Here is a 21,966-nt window from a genome sequence, read left to right as displayed (position 1 = left end):
AAATGGCGGCGTCTATCGAAGAAAATTGTGTTCCCATTCCAAAGTTTAACGCGTTCTAAATCTAATTTTCTGTCGGTCATAACTTAAACAATACGTCCGTTTGCTGTATTTATTACGTTCCAACACTTATATCAATTTTCAACTGTCTTTTTTTATTTAGTTTTACAATAAATTTCTCTAGATCTAAAGATCAGCTGTCGAAGGAAATTTATGAATCTAGCCTAGATCTAGATCACTAAACTCAATGTAAATTCTAAATCTAGACTTAATGTAAATTCTACATCTAGAATCTATTTCAGGCCTTAATACATCTAGAATCTATTTCAGGCCTTAATTATTTTATATAAATCTTTGTTTGGCTAATTTAAGATAAAATTTAATTTGAAAGTTACTACTTCTAGACTAGACGCTCGAAATCAAGTTGCATCAAAGTATAGTATAAAAATTCATTTGTGACGTCAGGAGTAAATAGCTAAGTTTGTAGCGTTGTCCGCTCTCATGCGAGTGGTACAGGTTCTAGACCAATATGTCAATGATATTTTTTTTCAATTTTTTTTTTTTTAGATGTTAATGATAAAAAATGATTTTTTTTTTCAATTTTTTTTTTTAGATGTTAATGATAAAGTTGCCTATCTGAACTTGGCAGGATACAGGGCAGGTGAAGTAGAGTTCATCTGTTTCTTTGTCCTAACCATATGAAAGGATAGTGTGGTCAGAGACATGCTCGGCTGGAATCGTTTTTTAAACGATAAAAACATGTTGTCTGAGACTTGGCGGGACACTGGGCAGGTGAAGTAGAGTTGAGTAGGTCACATGTGACGTCAGTATATGAAGGGATAGTCCGAAATCGGTGTTTTCGGTGTTTTTAAAAGATAAGAAACATATTTTTGAATGTGTGCTCTGTTTTTGTGACGATAAGTGACACTGCAGTAGCGTAGCGAGGAGGGGGCGGGGGGCGGGTGGGGAGGCGGGGGGGGGGGGGAAGGGGAGGCGGGGGGGGGGGGGAAGGGGAGGCGGGGGGGGGGGGAAAGGGGAGGCGGGGGGGGAGGGGAGGCGGGGGGGAGTGAAGGGGGGGGGGGGGCGGGGGGACGTATGTTGGGGCGCCAAAATGGTTTGGAAAAATAAATTGAAAGGTTGAGGGGGGTTCAAATCGAAAGTTTGAGTGGGGGGGGGGGGAGGGGGTGCACATCAAAAGTTTGAGGGGGGGGGGTTGAAAATCAAAATCTTGGGGGGGGGTTAAAATCGAAAAGTTTGTCCCCGGGCGCCGGGAAGGCTCGCTATGCCTCTGAGTGACAGACGTGATGTTTTTTGATGGATGACCCCCGAAACCCACAGTTATCCAAGGGATGACGGGTATTCTAGTATACTACTAAAAGTCAAGTTTGTTTACATGTTTGAATATTTATTTGTTTGTTTGTTTGTTTGCCTGATCGACTATTGTGATATGTTCGACTCTATCTGGAAAGCTGTAAAATAGTATGTAGGTAGAGAATAATTTTTTAATGCAGACAGACTGTTAATCACAAATTTATTTAAAGACGTTAATTAATTTATTGATTTATTCCTACGCAGAATAACCCATTTTTTTTTAAAATGTTAAAACCTTGACTAAACTTTGTGGGAATGGTGACGTCACAGGTTTTTGTTTACTCTTTAGTACAATAAAATGGCGGCGTCTATTGAAGAAAATTGTGTTCCCATTCAAAAGTTTAACGCGTTCTAAATCTAATTTTCTGTCGGTCATAACTTTAACAATACGTCCGTTTGCTGTATTTATTACGTCCCAACACTTATATCAATTTTAAACTGTCTTTTTTCATTTAGTTTTTCAATAAATTTCTCTAGATCTAAAGATCAGCTGTCGAAGGAAAGTTATTTATAGATCTAGATCTAGAATCTAGGTCAAATCAAATCTAATTTTCTGTCGGTCATAACTTTAACAATACGTCCGTTTGCTGTATTTATTACGTTCCAACACTTATATCAATTTTCAACTGTCTTTTTCATTTAGTTTTACGATAAATTTCTCTAGATCTACAATCTGTCCAAGAAAGTTATTTATTTATTTATAGATCTAGATCTAGAATCTAGGTCAAATCAAATATTTATTGATTATAAATACAATCCAAAAAAAAAAGAGACTTAAGCAAACCAGTCGTAGATCTAGAATATAGATAATTCTATTCTATCTAGATTTAGATAATAGTGATTTTCTATATACTAAACTATTTTAGACCTTTATTATTTTATATAAATCTTTGTTTGGAATATGGTAATTTTGAAATGCTCGCTCCGGGCCCATCAGCGTAGCTAATGATTAGATCTAGATCTAGATTCTAGATCTAGCAAGAAAAACTAAACTTAAGACTTAAGCAAACGAGTCGTAGAATCTAGATCTAGATAATTCTATCTAGATCTAGATAATTTCAGACCTTCTTTATTTTATATAAATCTTTGTTTGTATAGCTATGAAATATGCTAATTAGGAAATGCTCGCTCCATGGCCTCTATTTGCATAATTTAAGATTTATACGCGGCTTCTATACTGCTAATTTTGCAAAATTATGAACGTAAACTCTAGATATAGCTCAGTCGTAGATCTAGAATATAGATAATTCTATCTAGATTTAGATAATAATAAGTTTCTATGGAATTGGCTAATTTAAGATAAAATTTAATTTGAAAGTTAGTACTACTATACCTAGATCTAGAATCTATGCGCTTAAATCAAGTTGCATAAGTATAGTATAAAAATTCACTTGTGACGTCACGTGTAAATAGCTAAGTTGGTAGCGTAGCCCGCTCTCATGTGGGTGGCACAGGTTCTAGACCAATATGTCAATGATATTTTTTTTTTTTTTTTTTAGATGTGAATGATAAAGTTGCCTATCTGAACTTGGAAGGATACAAGGCAGGTGAAGTAGAGTTCATCTGTTTCTTTGTCCTAAGCATATGAAAGGATAGTGTGGTCAGAGACATGCTCGGCTGGAATCGTTTTTTAAACGATAAAAACATGTTGTCTGAGACTTGGCGGGACACTGGGCAGGTGAAGTAGAGTTGAGTAGGTCACATGTGACGTCAGTATATGAAGGGATAGTCCGAAATCGGTGTTTTCGGTGTTTTTAAAAGATAAGAAACATATTTTTGAATGTGGGATCTGTTTTTTGTGACGATAAGTGACACTGCAGTAGCGTAGCGAGGAGGGGGGGGGGGGGCGGGAGGGGGAGGGGAGGTGGGGGGGGGGGGGAGGGGAGGTGGAGGGGGGAAGGGGGGCGCGTGGGGGGACATATGTTGGGGCGCCAAAATGGTTTGGAAAAATAAATTGAAAGGTTGAGGGGGGGTGCAAATCGAAAGTTTGAATGGGGGGGGGGTGCACATCAAAAGTTTGAGGGGGGGGGGGGGGGGTGCAAATCGAAATCTTGCGGGGGGGGGGGGGGGTTCAAATCGAAAAGTTTGTCCCCGGGCGCCGGGAAGGGTCGCTATGCCTCTGAGTGACAGACGTGATGTTTTTTGATGGATGACCCCCGAAACCCACAGTTATCCAACGGATGACGGGTAGTCTAGTATGTATCTATATATACAAAGCAGTGCAAGTGTGTGTATCTGTGTGTCTGTGCGTCTGTCTTTTATGTATTACTACAACCTTCATCACATCGCCGTGAAACTTTGGGGAGTAAATGAGAGTACTCCTGGTGAGGTTTCTGCGGGAAAAAAAAAATCAAATTCTGTAAAACAATATTTTTTAATCTTGCGAGGGCAGCGCCCCTGGAGGGTGCAATATTTCTCTACATACGGTATATTAAAAAAAAATAAAAGTCGGATACGGTTCGACACCGTTCACCCGAGTGCTATGAATTTTGGGGAGTTGATGAGAAGGAATTTGTGAACGAAATAATAAAAATTTAATATCGTCGCCACCCGCAAGGGTGCGATTTTCGCAGGGCCGGTGCTAGCTATATGGCGAACTAGGCGGTCGCCTAGGGCGCCATCCCTTGGGGGGCGCAAAAGGTTGAATCGCTATTAAAAAAAGTACCAAATAATTTATAACTTTTATAAAGGTATAGCGATCTATTTCGGGACCCAGGACGAACTATCAATTTTGCGCCCCCACCCCAAAATTACGTCTATACAGGCCTATATATATAACATTTGGAAAGGTCAGGGCGCATTTTACCAGTCACTTTGCCTTTTTAATTTGGTGTCACATAATTGATGTAGAAAACGATTAAATAAGTTTTAAATTTCGAACATTTCACACAGTTATCTAATTTTAATAGGGCTTGTAAGTCTCGTTTTCTCTGACTTTGAATTAGAAATCTGTCCTGGTGTATAGAGCTTTTTAATCACAGGGTGTTCAAAGTATTGTCACTTGTTTGGTAAGTTTTGATAAATCGTTTAGATTTGAGAGTAACGGCGGAAGGCTGTTGCTGATATGGTTTCGTAGGTATAAAGTATCGAAGTGTTAAAGTGTCATAATTTTTATTCGGCTGTTTTGTAGTGGAAGGTCTAGAGTCTAGTGGAATCTGATTGGTAACAGAGAAATGAGAATGCAGGTGATGAAGTATCGTAGTTCTAGAGTTCGTGAGTATTGGTTCGTGTGGTATTAAGGTATCGAATTATATTTAATGTTAAAGTGTAGTAGTATATCCAGTGAAAATCGTTGTTGATTGGGAGTATCGTTTGTAGAGCTCGGTGAAGTTGAACGAGTTGGTGTCGTAGTTCTGGAGCATCGAGTCTAGTTATGTTTAGGTATCGAAGTTTGATTTGTGTTGTGAATGTAGTAGATTGACTATATCGAGTAGTCGAGTTTATCGCACGTAAGATAATTTCAATTCAGGACGGAACACACGACAAAGAAAGGTAGGCGTTCTCTTGCTGACAATCTTTAGTTTTTTTAAAAGTCTATATTACCACTCTTAAGGTATTAATGTATAATATTAAATAGGATGGAATTTATAACTAACCGTAGACTTTGTTTTTTCAAAAGTATGATTTTTTAAAAATTTAATCAATTATTCTAGCAATGTCTAAAACAGGTACCTGTGTTTGATTTTTTGAAAGGCGTCCCCTGATTTAGGGAATCCAAAATTTTATCTATAGTTAGGATTAAAGCTGTAAAATGAAATGTTTGTCATCAAAATTGAATAGAAGTATGTTATAATAAAGCTACCGTTTCGCACTTTCAAACAAAACCTACAGTTAAGTATTTATTGGATGGGTAGAATATATTGTTTTTACAAGCTGTCATAGCTAATATATAAGTTTTGTTATAATTATTACATAATGCAATTTAGAACTTTTTATTGTGTTTTTCGAGCACGTCTTAGTTACACTTGATTAATTTAGCTATTCTTGTGACAGTTATTTCCCTTGAATAAAATTTTGGTATTTGGATTTTGAAATGGGAGATAATTCTTTGCTAAACTTTACATTCGCTTCAAATTCCTGCACCGTAGGTTGACCGCTTACTTATAAATACAACATTAAGTTATTATTTGCAATTGTAAAAATTATTTAGAGCTTAAGTTCGAAACAAAATAGTTTGGTAGTTTTTTTTTAGCATTATCAAGTTGAAAAACAAATACACCAGTAACCGTTGTAGATTGCAATACTTAATGTCAAAACTTTAACAGGCGCAACCGCCCGCGACCCGTAGATTGCAGGACCCGAACCGCCCCGGCCTCCCCTGCGAGCAACATGGCGCCTACGTTAGTTTAAAAAAGGCTATACACTAAAAACACGATGGGCAACAAAACTCGTTGACTATATCGAACCCGGCGCCATTGTAGGGTTTAATTATTTGGCGCCCTGGGCTTTCATGTGAGCGCAATGGCGCCTACGTTCGTTCTAAACAATTCGATGGACAATGGATAAGTCGGGGCGTTACAGTCGCTCACTAAATCGAATCAGGCGCGTCCTCTGGTGGGCGTCTCTGCAGGGTGCGATTTGGCGCCCAGGACTATCCTGCGAGCACTATGCAACTACAATATTGACAATGCGGCACACGACATTCGATGTTTAAACCGAGCTAGGGCCGAACGCAGCACACCTATGGTAGTGTTATCGGGTTCACGATATCACCGCTTTCCGTTCTCGATACTTAAGCGGCGAGTGATTCACGGTGATATTACGGTGAGTGATTAACTTGCACTCAAGGCTTTCATTCAGGACGCTATGGTGGCGGCGGTAGTGTAAGTAAACCCGTGCCCCAATAAATATGATCCAAAAACAGGCATTAGATAACTCAGTTTTAGAAAAATAGGAAGTACATTGAAATAGGGAGCAACTAAATATTCTTATACAATAGCAAGTGATTGTTTATATTTATTATTATATCGTTCATTACCCAGTGTTGCAGACTAATATTTTTATGAGTTCTAAAAATAAAAACAAATACAATAATCAGAGGCGTAGCGATGGGGGGGGGGGGGGGGCAGGGGGTGCGGACCGCACCGGGTGACACCATTTAGGGGGGTGACACCAGGGCAAAAAATAGCAAAACATATAGAGACAAATTTCAGGGGGGGGGGGGGGGGCAAATCGAAAGTTTGAGGGGAGGGGGGGTGCAAATCGAAAATTGAAAGTGTGTCCCCGGGCCGCTACGCCTCTGGGGGGGGGGGGGTGACACCGTTAAGTGCCGCACCGGATGACACCCGACCTCGCTACGCCACTGACAATAATTATTACTGTTTGTGCATACAGCTGAAGAGCCGCATATTGACGAATAGGCATTGTCCATTTGGAAAAAACTTTCTCTGGACATTTGGCTTTCGGGCATTTGTCTCATTCGGACATTTGTCTCATTCGGACATTTGTCTCAATCGGGCATTTGTCTCATTCGGGCATTTGTCTCATTCGGGCATTTGTCTCATTCGGGCATTTGTCTCATTCGGCCATTTGTCTTATTCGTGCATTGGTCGCACAGGGCAAACGTCTAATTAAGCAAGTGTCTTTCAGGCAATGGTCCAGCTCCCGTATTGCTACTTAATATTATTCCTTGGGTTCCGCAGTGAGAACTTGGTAAAGTTAAAGCTTTGGGACCTGAAGCAGAGCTTATCTGTATCCTTCCCAAATTATTTTATCAGACTGAGTTTTATCTCTTACGCTTCATTTTATCGAAAAAAGCCAAGTGGATATTCATTCAAGTATTTATCTACAGACAAAAAAATAAATTAAACTAAAAAAAAAAACCAATAAAATAAAAAAAAAAACAATAACTCTAGTTATTAACAATTTTAAAAATTATAATAAAAAAAAACCAGAAAAAAAAAACAGAAAAAAAAACCAACAACCGTGAGGCCAGTAAGTCATTTTACACTAACCGCACTGTCGGCGATCGACCTAATCCTAACCTGTCATGATCAAATGTCTCACACACATTCCGTACACAAGAACACACCGTGTACAGATAAAGTTATGTACGGGGTTAAAAGATAGGACGGGGGGCGAGCGAAGAGTTCACGTGACCTATCACGTGGGAGGTCAGAAACTGGTGTCATCGCTGGATGATAGCGGCGGTACAGGTCTCTGGATTAGACCTATTGGAGATAAAGATATGACCTTTTTATGACGGGTCGACTGCTCTCTGTGAAGGTCAAGTGTAACAGGTGTATTAGATGGTTAACGCTCAAGCGAATTTTATTTTTTTAAATTAGCCTTTTTGCACGTGACTGTCATTTAAGTAGATGTAGTAGAGTTCACCAGTTTGTTTGACTACGGTGTATGATCAGGTAGATTTAAAAAAATTCCAGAATCTTCTAAGTTCTCAAGTCAAGTTAGGTAACCACCCCGAGGCTACTTGCCGGACCAGCTGACCATCTTTGAGAAAAAAAATCGACCTCGATATGGTTATTGTATAAAAAGTATAGATATTCCACTCCCCCCCCCCCACACACACATCCTATCCCCTGTCATACCAATTAAAAAAAATTTCTTTCTTCTCCATGAGGAGGGGGGGGGCACTTGAAACTTTCAGGGAAGGGGCTATGGCGTAACTAGGGGAGGGCGAGTGGGGCGGCCGCCTGGGTCGCCGACCTTAAAGGGGAGCCAAGAAGTTAGAAAAATTAATTTAAAAGCTCATTTTAAGCTGAAGTATTAAATTATATACCGTCAAAGTTACGAAATTAAACGACTTCAAGGCTTTTCAAATTGATTTAACTGTTTTCTGTATCAATTTTGTGGCACCGAAATAGACAATCTAATGGAATAGTAACTGGTAAGAAGCTCCACAAACCTTTCCAATTTATTTACTTTGGGGTGGTGGTGGTGGGGGGGGGGGGTTCAAAGACAGAAATAACTATAAATAGAATGGGAGGGAGGGGCGCAAAAATGTATAGTCCAATGGGCGGACACTGGTAAAAAAAATTAGTTTGTATATAATTGCTACTTCGTTCGGGGGGGGGGGGGGGGGGGAAGAGGGGGGGGGGTCGGTAGATGTGCTTTGGAGCGATGCCCCCCCCCCCCCACCTCTCAAGAAAAGATGCCTGAAAGAAACACTGGGCCTTTACGTCACTCCCTTCACATAAGCTGTGAACAGATAGCGCTTGAAGTAGAAAACAAATTCCTCCAATGATACTGAGTGACAGATAACTCAAGCCCGCGGCAGACGTGACTACTCGAAAAACAACGCGTCGTCACGTCTGGTCACTGACGTGTCGCCACAGCCTATAAAAACCTGGCCACTCGCGAGCTGTACCGTCTGCGGCAAACCACGTAAGTAGCTTCAACACACTATAGGTTTGTTAGCACAATTTGAGCGTTGTGTTTTTTTTTAAGTTAGTTAAGTCGAAGTCCAATCGCGTGGACTGATTAAGTGTGTTAAGTGTTAAGTGTGTTAACGTGTGTTAAGTTAACTGTTGTGTTGACAGACAGCTGTGTGTTAACTTGACAAATTAAAGTTTTTATAGATTACATTTTGATAACACCGACACTGGCAATGTAATGTGTACTAAGTGCGCATTCAAACCAATTTTATTGACTCCGTTATTAAAGAATTATTTCAGTTCTAACTCGAGGCGTTCGCAGGAGGGGTGCAGGGGTAGTGTAGCTCCAGGTGAAAATATTTACATAAAAGCGAATGTTTTTAGGAAAAAGTTCAGTTCAGGGTTGAAAACTTATGAACTTATGAACAGATGAAGTAGAGTTTATCTGTTTATTTGACGTGGACCGTTACAGGGATAGCACTCGCCCAGTAGCCGATAATTTCTCTAACGTGAGTTGAGTGTGCATCAGAGCTGAAAGAACTCAGGGAATTAAACTCGGGAATTTCGCGAAGCAGACGTGAGCTTTCCCAGACGACCATGCCGTCCTATAGTTTAACACTGGACCAACAAAAAAGTTACCAAAACACTAGCTCATATAAATTATATTTCGTTCGGTGGGAGGGAAGGAAAGGGGTGGCGTTAGAAGCAGCTCTTCGCCCAGAAGAGATGCCTGGAAGAAACTCTGGGCTTATGAAGGGATGGCTCAGTCGCATTTACTTTCTCTAACATAAGTTAGGTACCCATCAAAGCTGGGTAAACTCAGTGACGTTCTACTGACTTGGACCCGGATTCAAACTCGAAACTTTCGGGTTAGCATCCTAGTACTCTACCGATTAGACCACGCCGTCCCAGTTATAATTACAAAAAAAAAATTTCCCCAGCTACAATGTCACAACCAGTAAAACGACACTACGACCCCGCTGTCAAAGAATTTATAACCGCCCTGCGGCTGGCGGAAGAGACGGGCGCGGCTCCAGAGCTGGTGCAGGCGCTCAAGTACGGCCTGGAGCTGGTGGATCTCAGGTGGCAGTTCACGCTGTTCGGCACCTCCAACGAGAGCCAGGCTTGTAGGAATATTCTAGAAGAGACACACAAGCACGATTGGAAGACGCTGCACGAACAAGGGAAAACGACGTGGGAACTGAGGCCTGGTATGATGAGTGGAACTTTGGAAGGTAGGATCAGATTTTTTACTGCTATGTCGTGGGATTTTGGAAGGTAGGATCAGTTTTTTACTGCTATATCGTGGGACTTTGGAAGGTAGGATCAGATTTTTTACTGCTATGTCGTGGGATTTTGGAAGGTAGGATCAGTTTTTTACTGCTATATCGTGGGACTTTGGACGGTAGGTTTAGTTTTTGTACTGCTATGTCGTGGGACTTTGGAAGGTAGGTTTAGTTTTTTTACTGCTCTATCGTGGGACTTTGGAAGGTAGGATCAGTTTTTTTACTGCTATATCGTGGGACTTTGGAAGGTAGGTTTAGTTTTTGTACTGCTATATCGTAGGACTTTGGAAGGTAGGTTTAGTTTTTGTACTGCTATATCGTGGGACTTTGGAAGGTAGGTTTAGATTTTGTACTGCTATATCGTGGGACTTTGGAAGGTAGGTTTAGTTTTTTTACTGCTATATCGTGGGACTTTGGAAGGTAGGTTTAGTTTTTGTACTGCTATGTCGTAGGACTTTGGAAGGTAGGATCAGTTTTTGTACTGCTATATCGTGGGACTTTGGAAGGTAGGATCAGTTTTTTTACTGCTATATCGTGGGACTTTGGAAGGTAGGTTTAGTTTTTTACTGCTATATCGTGGGACTTTGGAAGGTAGGTTTAGTTTTTTTACTGCTATGTCGTGGGATTTTGGAAGGTATGTTTAGTTTTTTTACTGCTATGTTGTGGGACTTTGGAAGGTAGGATCAGTTTTTTTTTACTGCTATATCGTGGGACTTTGGAAGGTAGGTTTAGTTTTTTTACTGCTCTATCGTGGGACTTTGGAAGGTAGGATCAGTTTTTGTACTGCTATATCGTGGGACTTTGGAAGGTAGGTTTAGTTTTTGTACTGCTATATCGTGGGACTTTGGGTGGTAGGTTTAGTTTTTGTACTGCTATAACATGGGACTTTGGAAGGTAGGATCAGTTTTTTTACTGCTATATCGTGGGACTTTGGGTGGTAGGTTTAGTTTTTTTACTGCTATATCGTGGGACTTTGGGTGGTAGGTTTAGTTTTTGTACTGCTATGTCGTAGGACTTTGGAAGGTAGGATCAGTTTTTGTACTGCTATATCGTGGGACTTTGGAAGGTAGGATCAGTTTTTTTACTGCTATATCGTGGGACTTTGGAAGGTAGGTTTAGTTTTTTACTGCTATATCGTGGGACTTTGGAAGGTAGGTTTAGTTTTTTTACTGCTATGTCGTGGGATTTTGGAAGGTAGGTTTAGTTTTTTTACTGCTATGTTGTGGGACTTTGGAAGGTAGGATCAGTTTTTTTTACTGCTATATCGTGGGACTTTGGAAGGTAGGTTTAGTTTTTTTACTGCTCTATCGTGGGACTTTGGAAGGTAGGATCAGTTTTTGTACTGCTATATCGTGGGACTTTGGAAGGTAGGTTTAGTTTTTGTACTGCTATATCGTGGGACTTTGGGTGGTAGGTTTAGTTTTTGTACTGCTATGTCGTGGGATTTTGGGTGGTAGGTTTAGTTTTTGTACTGCTATAACATGGGACTTTGGAAGGTAGGTTTAGTTTTTTACTGCTATGTCGTGGGATTTTGGGTGGTAGGTTTAGTTTTTTACTGCTATATCGTGGGATTTTGGGTGGTAGGTTTAGTTTTTGTACTGCTATAACATGGGACTTTGGAAGGTAGGTTTAGTTTTTTACTGCTATGTCGTGGGATTTTGGGTGGTAGGTTTAGTTTTTTTACTGCTATATTGTGGGACTTTGGAAGGTAGGATCAGTTTTTGTACTGCTATGTCGTGGGATTTTGGGTGGTAGGTTTAGTTTTTGTACTGCTATGTCGTAGGACTTTGGAAGGTAGGATTAGTTTTTTTTACTGCTATATCCTGGGACTTTGGAAGGTAGGATTAGTTGTTTTTTTTACTGCTATTGCGCGGGACGTTGGAAGGTAGGATCAGTTTTAAACTTTTATATTGTGGTATTTTGGCAAGCAAGCAGTTTTCATTTTACTGCTGGTAGTTTGAAAAGCAAGTTCAGTTTTTTTACTGCTATATCGCCCTACATAGGAAAGTAAGCTCAATGTATAACTGCTTTGTTGTTTTGAAATCTGTGTGTAACAGTGATTTGAACTGCTTTCTTTGTTATATTGAAAACAATCTGAACGCCTTTGAGCTGTAGCTTATATATGATCTTTAATATAACCCTAATCCACAAGGTAATAGTTTAGGTTTATCGTCCTGTGTTCATAGACCACAATAGGCAGTGTTCAAGTTTCTCCTATTACGCCCCCATCCCCTCATCCAAGCAAGCAGAATCGTCACTTAATTGGTTTTAGGAGAAGATAGTTTATTAAACTAAACAAATCTAACTGATGTGTACCTGACTTAAGATAAGGAAATTCAAGGCAGCTGGGCATATTGCCGACCACATTATCCCATTTTATGCAGAGGTCACAGAAACAGATGAACTCTACTTCAACTGACCTGTGTGCCGCCAGTTCGAAAGGGAATTTTACTTATTTACTGCTAATAATAAATCAACACTTTTTTTTTTTTTTGCTTAAAAAACACATACATTGGTAACGACATGGAGAATGCATTTTTAATGAGTTTTTGTTGTTCTTGCTAAAAAGAATACTAAATTAAATAACAAAAGGGGAGTTAAAGAGATTAATTAGCAGCGATACTGCTTTTATTAGAACTCAACATTTCTGGAGCTATACAAACTTTCTAAAATTACAACGAAAATATTTGTGTTTATTTTCTTAGTGCGTTAACAACCTTGTTAATTAAAGTTTTTATACTTGCTTTCTTGCTAACCAGGTCAGTTTCTGAAATCCATTGTCAGTATCCAGCGAGCCAAACGTGTCCTTGACATTGGTATGTTTACTGGCTACAGCGCCTTGTCTATGGCTGAAGCTCTACCAGGTATTTCAGATGTATAAAACGTAATCCAACGTCAATGCAACATCATAAACATCAGTCTAGCATCAATCAAATATCAAGTTAAACCAAACAATCATGGAATAATCATTAAACTAACATGTGTATAACATATCTAAATATTTTTTTTCCAATTTTAAAAAATCGAGATCTACGATCTTTTAAAAAAAATACGAATATTATTAACTTATTAATGCATAATACAATGTTTTTCAAAATATAGGCCCACCAGTCAAGAACAGAAGTGCATATTTTTGCATTGTTATACAATGAAGTAGAGTTGGGTTGCCATGATAATGCCCAGCGTGTTTACTTTCCTATGAATGGTACCTATTGGAGCTGAGTTTGCTCAGTTTCCCTAAATGTAGCGTACATCTATACACATTCACCCTGCACCACTCCCAAATGCACTCTGTATATAACACAATAAACACAGTTATGAACTGAGTACACAGCTATGCACAGTCCCCTGCACTATTTGTAAAACTATATGAACCAATTAACGAGCTCCCAGTAGGGCTGGTAAGTAGGTCAATAAACAGTTCTATGGCTCATGCAGGTTTTATTGAGACGTAGAACTGGTTGATGACCTACTTACCAGCCCTAATTTGTATCAGATCCAAAATTCATCCAAAGTTTGTGTATTAAACTCCTGGCATGACACCAATACAACCTATACGACTGTCTTGCCCCTGAGAGCCATAATTTCATGACTAAGCTACAGTTGTATATCATGTTAATTCTTATTTCAGACGATGGAGAATTGGTTACTATAGACCAAGACGAGTATCTCAAGACTTATGTAGGGGAAACATTGCTAGCTAACTCGCCACACCAAAACAAAATTAAAATCTTAATCGGTGTGTATGTCATTGGCTTCTTTCTGAATAATTTACATATTTAAAAATGTATTTAATTTAAAAAAATTAAGAAACAATGAAGTAGTTGAAGCATTATATGAGTATAATAGTTTACAAAATTAGCAAGAGTGTTTGTAGTTCGTTAAGAGAGTGCGTGTTTGTGTGTGTGTGTGTGTGTGTGTGTATCACAATGTCTATCTTTTAGGTTGTAATATGATTTACAAAAAAGTATGTGTGTATGTAGTTTGCTAAAATAGGATGTGGTTTTTTGTGTGTGTCTAGCACATAGGTTCTATGAGTATTATAATTGGTTTTCTAATGTTCTAATGATAAGACTTATTTTTTTTTTACAGGGAAAGCCCCAGAGATTCTTAAAAAGATGGCAGAGCAGAAGGAGTCGTTTGACATCATGTTTTTAGACGCCGACAAGTCAGAGTACTTGGAATACTTTAAGGTGTTATGTCATTTTTTACTCATGACCCACATAAAAAAATCTTCCTTAAAATAGTTTAAAATCGATTAAGCCTACCGAATTTTAATTTTAAAGATGTATCATGTATCATTGCCCTGGTTGTGATAATAGTTTTTTTTTTTTTCGTTTCGTTTTGTTACTATTCAATTTGATTTTTAAAATATTTTACAAAAAATGCCGTAGCATAAGTTAACTATCTGCTACAGATTCACTATCGAGTGTTGTTGGTAAATGGGCAAATAGGATTACAATTCAAAACATTCGATAAATATCTATATTAATACATTTACCACTGTGTTCGTTTCGTATGGATCAATAGACAACGTCATGCATCGAAGGCGAAGGGTTTTGAGGGGGGGGGGGGGGGGGGTGGGGTTTGAGAGGAAAGGATTTTACTTTCTGTCTTTTTAGATCAAGAGCTCCTAGGTGTCGGGGAGAGGTTTAAAAAATGTGACGGTAGATACATTGAGATTTCCTTCTAACTACAAATGGCTTAAAGCATGAAGATTTTCATTAGATATTTTCATTTTGAGAGAGGGATGGGGAATTGAATTGCAACGTGGTTTTATGTGAAACTGCTCGACTTTTTGTGACAAAGTATTGTGTTAGCGGAGAGGGGAGGTTCGGTTAAACAGCCTAGCTTCATTCTTTGTTTGACATATACGTATTAGCAAGTGTAGCCTACTAAATAACCGTAAATACATTATTATTTAATGCTTTATATTTTTTCGTGTTGTTTGTATTTGAACAAAACCTGCCTGCCCCTAAGAATACAGGGCTAGTAGAAAATATGGTAATTATTCCCACATTTAATGCCTCTGTTTAGTTTGCATTTGAACAAAACCTGTTGGCACCCAACGGCACGGTGCTAGTAGACAACGCCTACAGAGGCGGGGACGGATACATCCCTTCAGCTGGTGAAACTGTCACTAAGACTTTCGTCAAGGCAGTGCACGATAACTCCTCTTTGCATAAGGTAACTAAAGGATATAAGGCTATAGCTAAAAATAGAACGAATATAAATATATTTAATATTGCTAAAAGCAGAACTAATTAAAAAATATTTAATATTGCTAAAAACATAACTATTTAAAATATGTTTAATAAATATATGTTTAATATAGCTAAAAACTGAACTAATTTAAATGTATTTAATATTGCTAAAAACAGAATTATAAAAAGATTTTTTTAATATATATCTAAAAAAACAGAGCAAATATAAATCGATTTAATATTGCTAAAAACAGAACTAATTAAAATATATTTAATATTGCTAAAATAATATTAATATAAATATACTTAATATTGCTAAAAACAAAACTAATAAAAATTTATTTCATGTTGCTAAGACAATAATTTTAAAACATCATAATTGTGTTTTGACATCGCCAGGTGCTTGTGCCCATTCGTGACGGTGTTTTGATGATTCGTCGTCTCGCTGATGTTGAAAGAGCTGCGGTATAAGCAATACATAATATACATAACATAATACCATTCTGTTCACATTGCATTCACTCTTACATAATAAAAGAAATCGATCGACAAATTGACAAGCGTTCACTCCATTTTTTAAAACTGTTTTTATTTGTGTGAAGTTTTATTTTTACAATTAATAACAGCCTCTCTTGTTCGAAAATAGAAGTCCTCAAATTATTATTAAACGCAGATTTCGATCCAATTATGTTTCGCTTACATTTGGTTCGCGATTCTAGTCATATATTGAAAATGTAAATATTTAGACGTATACAAAGGAAATTTCATTATAAATGATATTTTAATAATTTAAAAGTTAATTTTTTGTTGTCTTAAGATCAGTTTTAATCTGTTGTTAAAAAATGTTATATTCAGTAGTTATATCCCTTTAAAAAGAGTTGGCTCCCTTATAAGTAAAATAGTAACAACATAATTTATACCTATCTATCACATTAAATAATGATTGAATCCGTATTTCTTAATAATTTAGTTAGCATAAAATACAAATTATACTAGTATTTATGTCAATTTCACATATAAGTAGCATTTACTGTTTTAAAGTATTAATTTACAATTTATTCAATTGAATGTAACAATACGGATCCAACAGAGACTTTTACGGTGGGTGACAATAGCGCTTGGGTAACAGTAGCTTTGCGCAGTGGCGGTACCATAGCCAATGAGGTTTTACCGAGGCGTGGTTATTGCTAGTTGAAAACTATTCCCAATACCCCGCACAGACGACTTTCACAGGTCGGCTCGTGCAATTTTTGGCGGCTCTTTCGGGAGCCTTACAATTTAATGAAATGGGTGGATCAATAAATCGCCGTTTTAAAATTTAAATAACAATTATAAAGGCTTTTACTATCACACCAATAGCAGCATTTCTTTCAGTAATTCTCCAATCGGTGTGGATTGGGAGATCTTGAAAGTAAATTATATATTCACCACATAATCATAGATTCTATTTCATTTGAATGCGTATGTGTATGTGTGGGAGGATGGTGGTGGTGGAGGAGGTGGAGTAGGAGCAGTTTCCCTCAAAGAGATGCCTGAAAGAAACTCTGATCACTAAGTGGATATCAATTTTGTTTAAAAATATTGTGAAGTCGTTAAAATACGCGGCTCTTAGTCGACACCAGTACTCCACAGTCACCGTTGAGACAATTATGATTACTAAAACAAACAAAAAACAACTGTGAATACTAAAACAAAAAGAAGACAATTGTGAATACAAAAACAAAAGGAAGACAATGGTGAATACTAAAACAAAAACAAGACAATTGTGAATACTGATACAAAAGAAAAGACTATTGTGAATACTAAAATAAAAAGAAGAATATTGCGAATACTAAAACAAAACCATTGAAATAAAAAAAAAAGTTTTCTAAACGAAAAGTAACCGGACGTTTCGTTGATGCGTGACTACACTAAAAACCACACGTCATCACGTCTGTACTATAACTTGTAAACAACTTTTAGAGAAACCTGGGCAGTCTCGTGCTGTACCGACTGTATCAACAACTAAGAAGTTCTCCCAAACGCTGCAGGTTTGTTGTTAGGATGTTAGGTAAATATATTTCAAATATTTATAAGAGGTAAAGGTGACATTTTTGTGTGTGTACTGGAGGGATACAGGTTGTTTTATTTTAAAACTTTACTTACGTGCGAGGAGTCAAACAATTTAAGTCTAGCACTACTGATATTTTCCCTTTTATAAGGAATGCCAGTATATGCTGTGAATTGAGGGAGCCGCGTTTGATAAAATGGGTTCCATTATTATTCCGGACAAGAATAAAAATATTTTTTTCCTTTCGAATTTGTTTTGATGGCGGCCGAAAAATTGAAAAAAAAATCGCCGTCCTGAAAATACTGAGGAATCTAATGTTATAACAATGTTATAAAATTTGCAGATACTGAAATCGTCACGTCTGTACTCTAACTTGTGAGCAACTTTTAGAAAAACCTGGCCAGTCTCGTGATGTACCGTCTGTATCAACAACTAAGAAGTTCTACCAAACGCTGCAGGTTTGTTGTTAGGATGTTAGGTAAATATATTTCAAATATTTATAAGAGGTAAAGGTGACATTTTTGTGTGTGTACTGGAGGGATACAGGTTGTTTTATTTTAAAACTTTACTTACGTGCGAGGAGTCAAACAATTTAAGTCTAGCACTACTGATATTTTCCCTTTTATAAGGAATGCCAGTATATGCTGTGAATTGAGGGAGCCGCGTTTGATAAAATGGGTTCCATTATTATTCCGGACAAGAATAAAAATATTTTTTTCCTTTCGAATTTGTTTTTATGGCAGCCGAAAAATTGAAAAAAAAAATCGCCGTCCTGAAAATACTGAGGCATCTAATAATGTTATAACAATGTTATAAAATTTGAAGATACTGAAATCGTACATCTAAAAAAATAAGGCTAGTTCCTATATGTCCTGTTTTGACTGCCTTTCATTCATCTTTTATTTCTTTTTGTTTTAAGGTCGATAGGTTCTTTACTGTTTTTAAATTTTATCATCAGTAGTTATTTCCCTTATAGTGAGTTGTCTACCTTATGTGTAAAATAGTGACAGCACAAACCATATATATTGATCACATTAAAAAATGATTTAGCTCATATTTCATTATTCTTTTGTGAGGATAAAATAAATATTATTGTATCATTGATAAGAATTTTATACATAAGTTGCATTTATTTTTTGAAAATATTAATTCACAATTTATTCAATTAACTGTAACAGTACGGATATAACAGAGAATTTTACGGTGGGTGACAATAGTGCTTCTAATCATGTGGCTTTGCGCAGTGGCGGTACCATAGCCAATGAGGTTTTACCGAGGCGTGGTTATTGCTAATTGAAAACTATTCCCAATACCCCGCACAGACGACCTTCACTGGTCGGCTCGTGCAATTTGTGGCGGCTCTTTCGGGAGCCTTACAATTTAATGAAATGAGTGGATGAAAAAAAAATTTAGTGTTAAAGGAGTTATAGTGGCTATGTTACTACTGTTATACAAATAGCAATATTTCTTACAGTAATTTTCTCGAAAGGGGGGGGGGGGGGTATGAATTTGACGTATCAGTCTCTTAGTTTTGGGTAGGGTGGGGGCGTTCTTCGAAGGGTGTGGGTTTGTGGGCCAATGTTCCTCAAAGAGATGCCTGAAAAAAAAGCTCAGACCACAAGGTAAACATTAATTTTGTTTATGACTATAATATACCACTCTGGAGTCGCTAAAATACACGACACTGTGAATTTAGGGAACCGAGTATGATGAAATGGGTTTCATTATTATTCCGGACAAGAATAAAAATCTTTTTTTCCTTTCGAATTTGTTTTGATGGCGGCCGAAAAATTGAAAAAAAAATCGCCGTCCTGAAAATACTGAGGAATCTAATGTTATAACAATGTTATAAAATTTGCAGATACTGAAATCGTCACGTCTGTACTCTAACTTGTGAGCAACTTTTAGAAAAACCTGGCCAGTCTCGTGATGTACCGTCTGTATCAACAACTAAGAAGTTCTACCAAACGTTGCAGGTTTGTTGTTTGGAAGTTAGGTAAATATATTTCAAATATTTATAAGAGGTAAAGGTGACATTTTTGTGTGTGTACTGGAGGGATACAGGTTGTTTTATTTAAAAACTTCACTTATGTGCGAGGAGTCAAACAATTTAAGTCTAGCACTTCTGATATATTCCCTTTTATAAGGAATGCCAGTATATGCTGTGAATTGAGGGAGCCGCGTTTGATAAAATGGGTTCCATTATTATTCCGGACAAGAATAAAAATATTTTTTTCCTTTCGAATTTGTTTTTATGGCAGCCGAAAAATTGAAAAAAAAATCGCCGTCCTGAAAATACTGAGGCATCTAATAATGTTATAACAATGTTATAAAATTTGAAGATACTGAAATCGTACATCTAAAAAAATAAGGCTAGTTCCTATATGTCCTGTTTTGACTGCCTTTCATTCCTCTTTTATTTATTGAGGTGTTAAGGTCGATAGGTTCTTTTCTGTTTTAAAATTTTATCATCAGTAGTTATTTCCCTTATATTGAGTTGTCTACCTTATGTGTAAAATAGTGACAGCACAAACCATATATATTGATCACATTAAATAATGATTTAGCTCATATTTCATTATTCTTTTGTGAGGATAAAATAAATATTATTGTATCATTGATAAGAATTTTATACATAAGTTGCATTTATTTTTTGAAAATATTAATTCACAATTTATTCAATTAACTGTAACAGTACGGATATAACAGAGAATTTTACGGTGGGTGACAATAGTGCTTCTAATCATGTAGCTTTGCGCAGTGGCGGTACCATAGCCAATGAGGTTTTACCGAGGCGTGGTTATTGCTAGTTGAAAACTATTCCCAATACCCCGCACAGACGACCTTCACTGGTCGGCTCGTGCAATTTGTGGCGGCTCTTTCGGGAGCCTTACAATTCAATGAAATGAGTGGATGAAAAAAAAATTTAGTGTTAAAGGAGTTATAGTGGCTATGTTACTACTGTTATACAAATAGCGATATTTCTTACAGTAATTTTCTCGAAAGGGGGGGGGGGGGGGGTATGAATTTGACGTATCAGTCTCTTAGTTTTGGGTAGGGTGGGGGCGTTCTTCGAAGGGTGTGGGTTTGTGGGCCAATGTTCCTCAAAGAGATGCCTGAAAAAAAAGCTCAGACCACAAGGTAAACATTAATTTTGTTTATGACTATAATATACCACTCTGGAGTCGCTAAAATACACGACACTGTGAATTTAGGGAACCGAGTATGATGAAATGGGTTTCATTATTATTCCGGACAAGAATAAAAATCTTTTTTTCCTTTCGAATTTGTTTTGATGGCGGCCGAAAAATTGAAAAAAAAATCGCCGTCCTGAAAATACTGAGGAATCTAATGTTATAACAATGTTATAAAATTTGCAGATACTGAAATCGTCACGTCTGTACTCTAACTTGTGAGCAACTTTTAGAAAAACCTGGCCAGTCTCGTGATGTACCGTCTGTATCAACAACTAAGAAGTTCTACCAAACGTTGCAGGTTTGTTGTTTGGAAGTTAGGTAAATATATTTCAAATATTTATAAGAGGTAAAGGTGACATTTTTGTGTGTGTACTGGAGGGATACAGGTTGTTTTATTTAAAAACTTTACTTAAGTGCGAGGAGTCAAACAATTTAAGTCTAGCACTTCTGATATATTCCCTTTTATAAGGAATGCCAGTATATGCTGTGAATTGAGGGAGCCGCGTTTGATAAAATGGGTTCCATTATTATTCCGGACAAGAATAAAAATATTTTTTTCCTTTCGAATTTGTTTTTATGGCAGCCGAAAAATTGAAAAAAAAATCGCCGTCCTGAAAATACTGAGGCATCTAATAATGTTATAACAATGTTATAAAATTTGAAGATACTGAAATCGTACATCTAAAAAAATAAGGCTAGTTCCTATATGTCCTGTTTTGACTGCCTTTCATTCCTCTTTTATTTATTGAGGTGTTAAGGTCGATAGGTTCTTTTCTGTTTTAAAATTTTATCATCAGTAGTTATTTCCCTTATATTGAGTTGTCTACCTTATGTGTAAAATAGTGACAGCACAAACCATATATATTGATCACATTAAATAATGATTTAGCTCATATTTCATTATTCTTTTGTGAGGATAAAATAAATATTATTGTATCATTGATAAGAATTTTATACATAAGTTGCATTTATTTTTTGAAAATATTAATTCACAATTTATTCAATTAACTGTAACAGTACGGATATAACAGAGAATTTTACGGTGGGTGACAATAGTGCTTCTAATCATGTAGCTTTGCGCAGTGGCGGTACCATAGCCAATGAGGTTTTACCGAGGCGTGGTTATTGCTAGTTGAAAACTATTCCCAATACCCCGCACAGACGACCTTCACTGGTCGGCTCGTGCAATTTGTGGCGGCTCTTTCGGGAGCCTTACAATTCAATGAAATGAGTGGATGAAAAAAAAATTTAGTGTTAAAGGAGTTATAGTGGCTATGTTACTACTGTTATACAAATAGCAATATTTCTTACAGTAATTTTCTCGAAAGGGGGGGGGGGGGGGGTATGAATTTGACGTATCAGTCTCTTAGTTTTGGGTAGGGTGGGGGCGTTCTTCGAAGGGTGTGGGTTTGTGGGCCAATGTTCCTCAAAGAGATGCCTGAAAAAAAAGCTCAGACCACAAGGTAAACATTAATTTTGTTTATGACTATAATATACCACTCTGGAGTCGCTAAAATACACGACACT

At 37.3% G+C, this 21,966-nt stretch overlaps 1 protein-coding gene and 4 non-coding genes across 6 annotated transcripts; all 5 read left to right on the top strand.

Moving 5' to 3' along the window:
* Positions 1–8,588: 8,588 nt before the first annotated feature.
* On the top strand, positions 8,589–15,746 carry LOC131941830 (O-methyltransferase MdmC). 2 transcript variants are annotated; one of them, XM_059301381.1, is made up of 7 exons: positions 8,589–8,712; positions 9,644–9,937; positions 12,748–12,852; positions 13,620–13,727; positions 14,081–14,181; positions 15,026–15,175; positions 15,592–15,746. In XM_059301381.1, the coding sequence occupies exons 2-7, from the start codon at positions 9,649–9,651 to the stop codon at positions 15,661–15,663; spliced, it is 825 nt and encodes a 274-aa protein (XP_059157364.1). In that variant the 5' UTR covers positions 8,589–8,712; positions 9,644–9,648; the 3' UTR covers positions 15,664–15,746. The 2 variants fall into 2 exon arrangements, with proteins under 2 accessions (XP_059157364.1, XP_059157365.1); XM_059301382.1 differs by lacking the exon at positions 8,589–8,712 and adding an exon at positions 8,714–8,736.
* Positions 15,747–16,322: 576 nt separating this feature from the next.
* On the top strand, positions 16,323–16,461 carry LOC131941868 (U4 spliceosomal RNA). The gene has a single exon (XR_009386686.1). It is a non-coding gene; the product is annotated as a U4 spliceosomal RNA (small nuclear RNA).
* A 2,013-nt stretch (positions 16,462–18,474) lies between these two features.
* On the top strand, positions 18,475–18,613 carry LOC131941867 (U4 spliceosomal RNA). The gene has a single exon (XR_009386685.1). It is a non-coding gene; the product is annotated as a U4 spliceosomal RNA (small nuclear RNA).
* A 1,378-nt stretch (positions 18,614–19,991) lies between these two features.
* On the top strand, positions 19,992–20,130 carry LOC131941872 (U4 spliceosomal RNA). Its single transcript, XR_009386689.1, has one exon. It is a non-coding gene; the product is annotated as a U4 spliceosomal RNA (small nuclear RNA).
* A 1,380-nt stretch (positions 20,131–21,510) lies between these two features.
* LOC131941871 (U4 spliceosomal RNA) lies at positions 21,511–21,649 on the top strand. Its single transcript, XR_009386688.1, has one exon. It is a non-coding gene; the product is annotated as a U4 spliceosomal RNA (small nuclear RNA).
* Positions 21,650–21,966: the final 317 nt, after the last annotated feature.

The sequence above is a fragment of the Physella acuta genome, unplaced genomic scaffold, assembly GCF_028476545.2.
Source record: "Physella acuta isolate Inbredline_101_S28 unplaced genomic scaffold, ASM2847654v3 ptg000374l, whole genome shotgun sequence".
Taxonomy (NCBI): Eukaryota; Metazoa; Mollusca; class Gastropoda; family Physidae; genus Physella; species Physella acuta.
This window is presented reverse-complemented; position numbering and strand designations above follow the sequence as displayed.

Bases quoted from the DNA above. Each gene is read 5' to 3' on its own strand.
- LOC131941830 (XM_059301381.1), top strand. From the start codon at position 9,649: ATGTCACAACCAGTAAAACGACACTACGACCCCGCTGTCAAAGAATTT. The intron at 13,728-14,080 runs GTGTGTATGTCA...TTTTTTTTACAG, and splicing joins CAAAATTAAAATCTTAATCG to GGAAAGCCCCAGAGATTCTT. The intron at 15,176-15,591 runs GTAACTAAAGGA...TGACATCGCCAG, and splicing joins ATAACTCCTCTTTGCATAAG to GTGCTTGTGCCCATTCGTGA.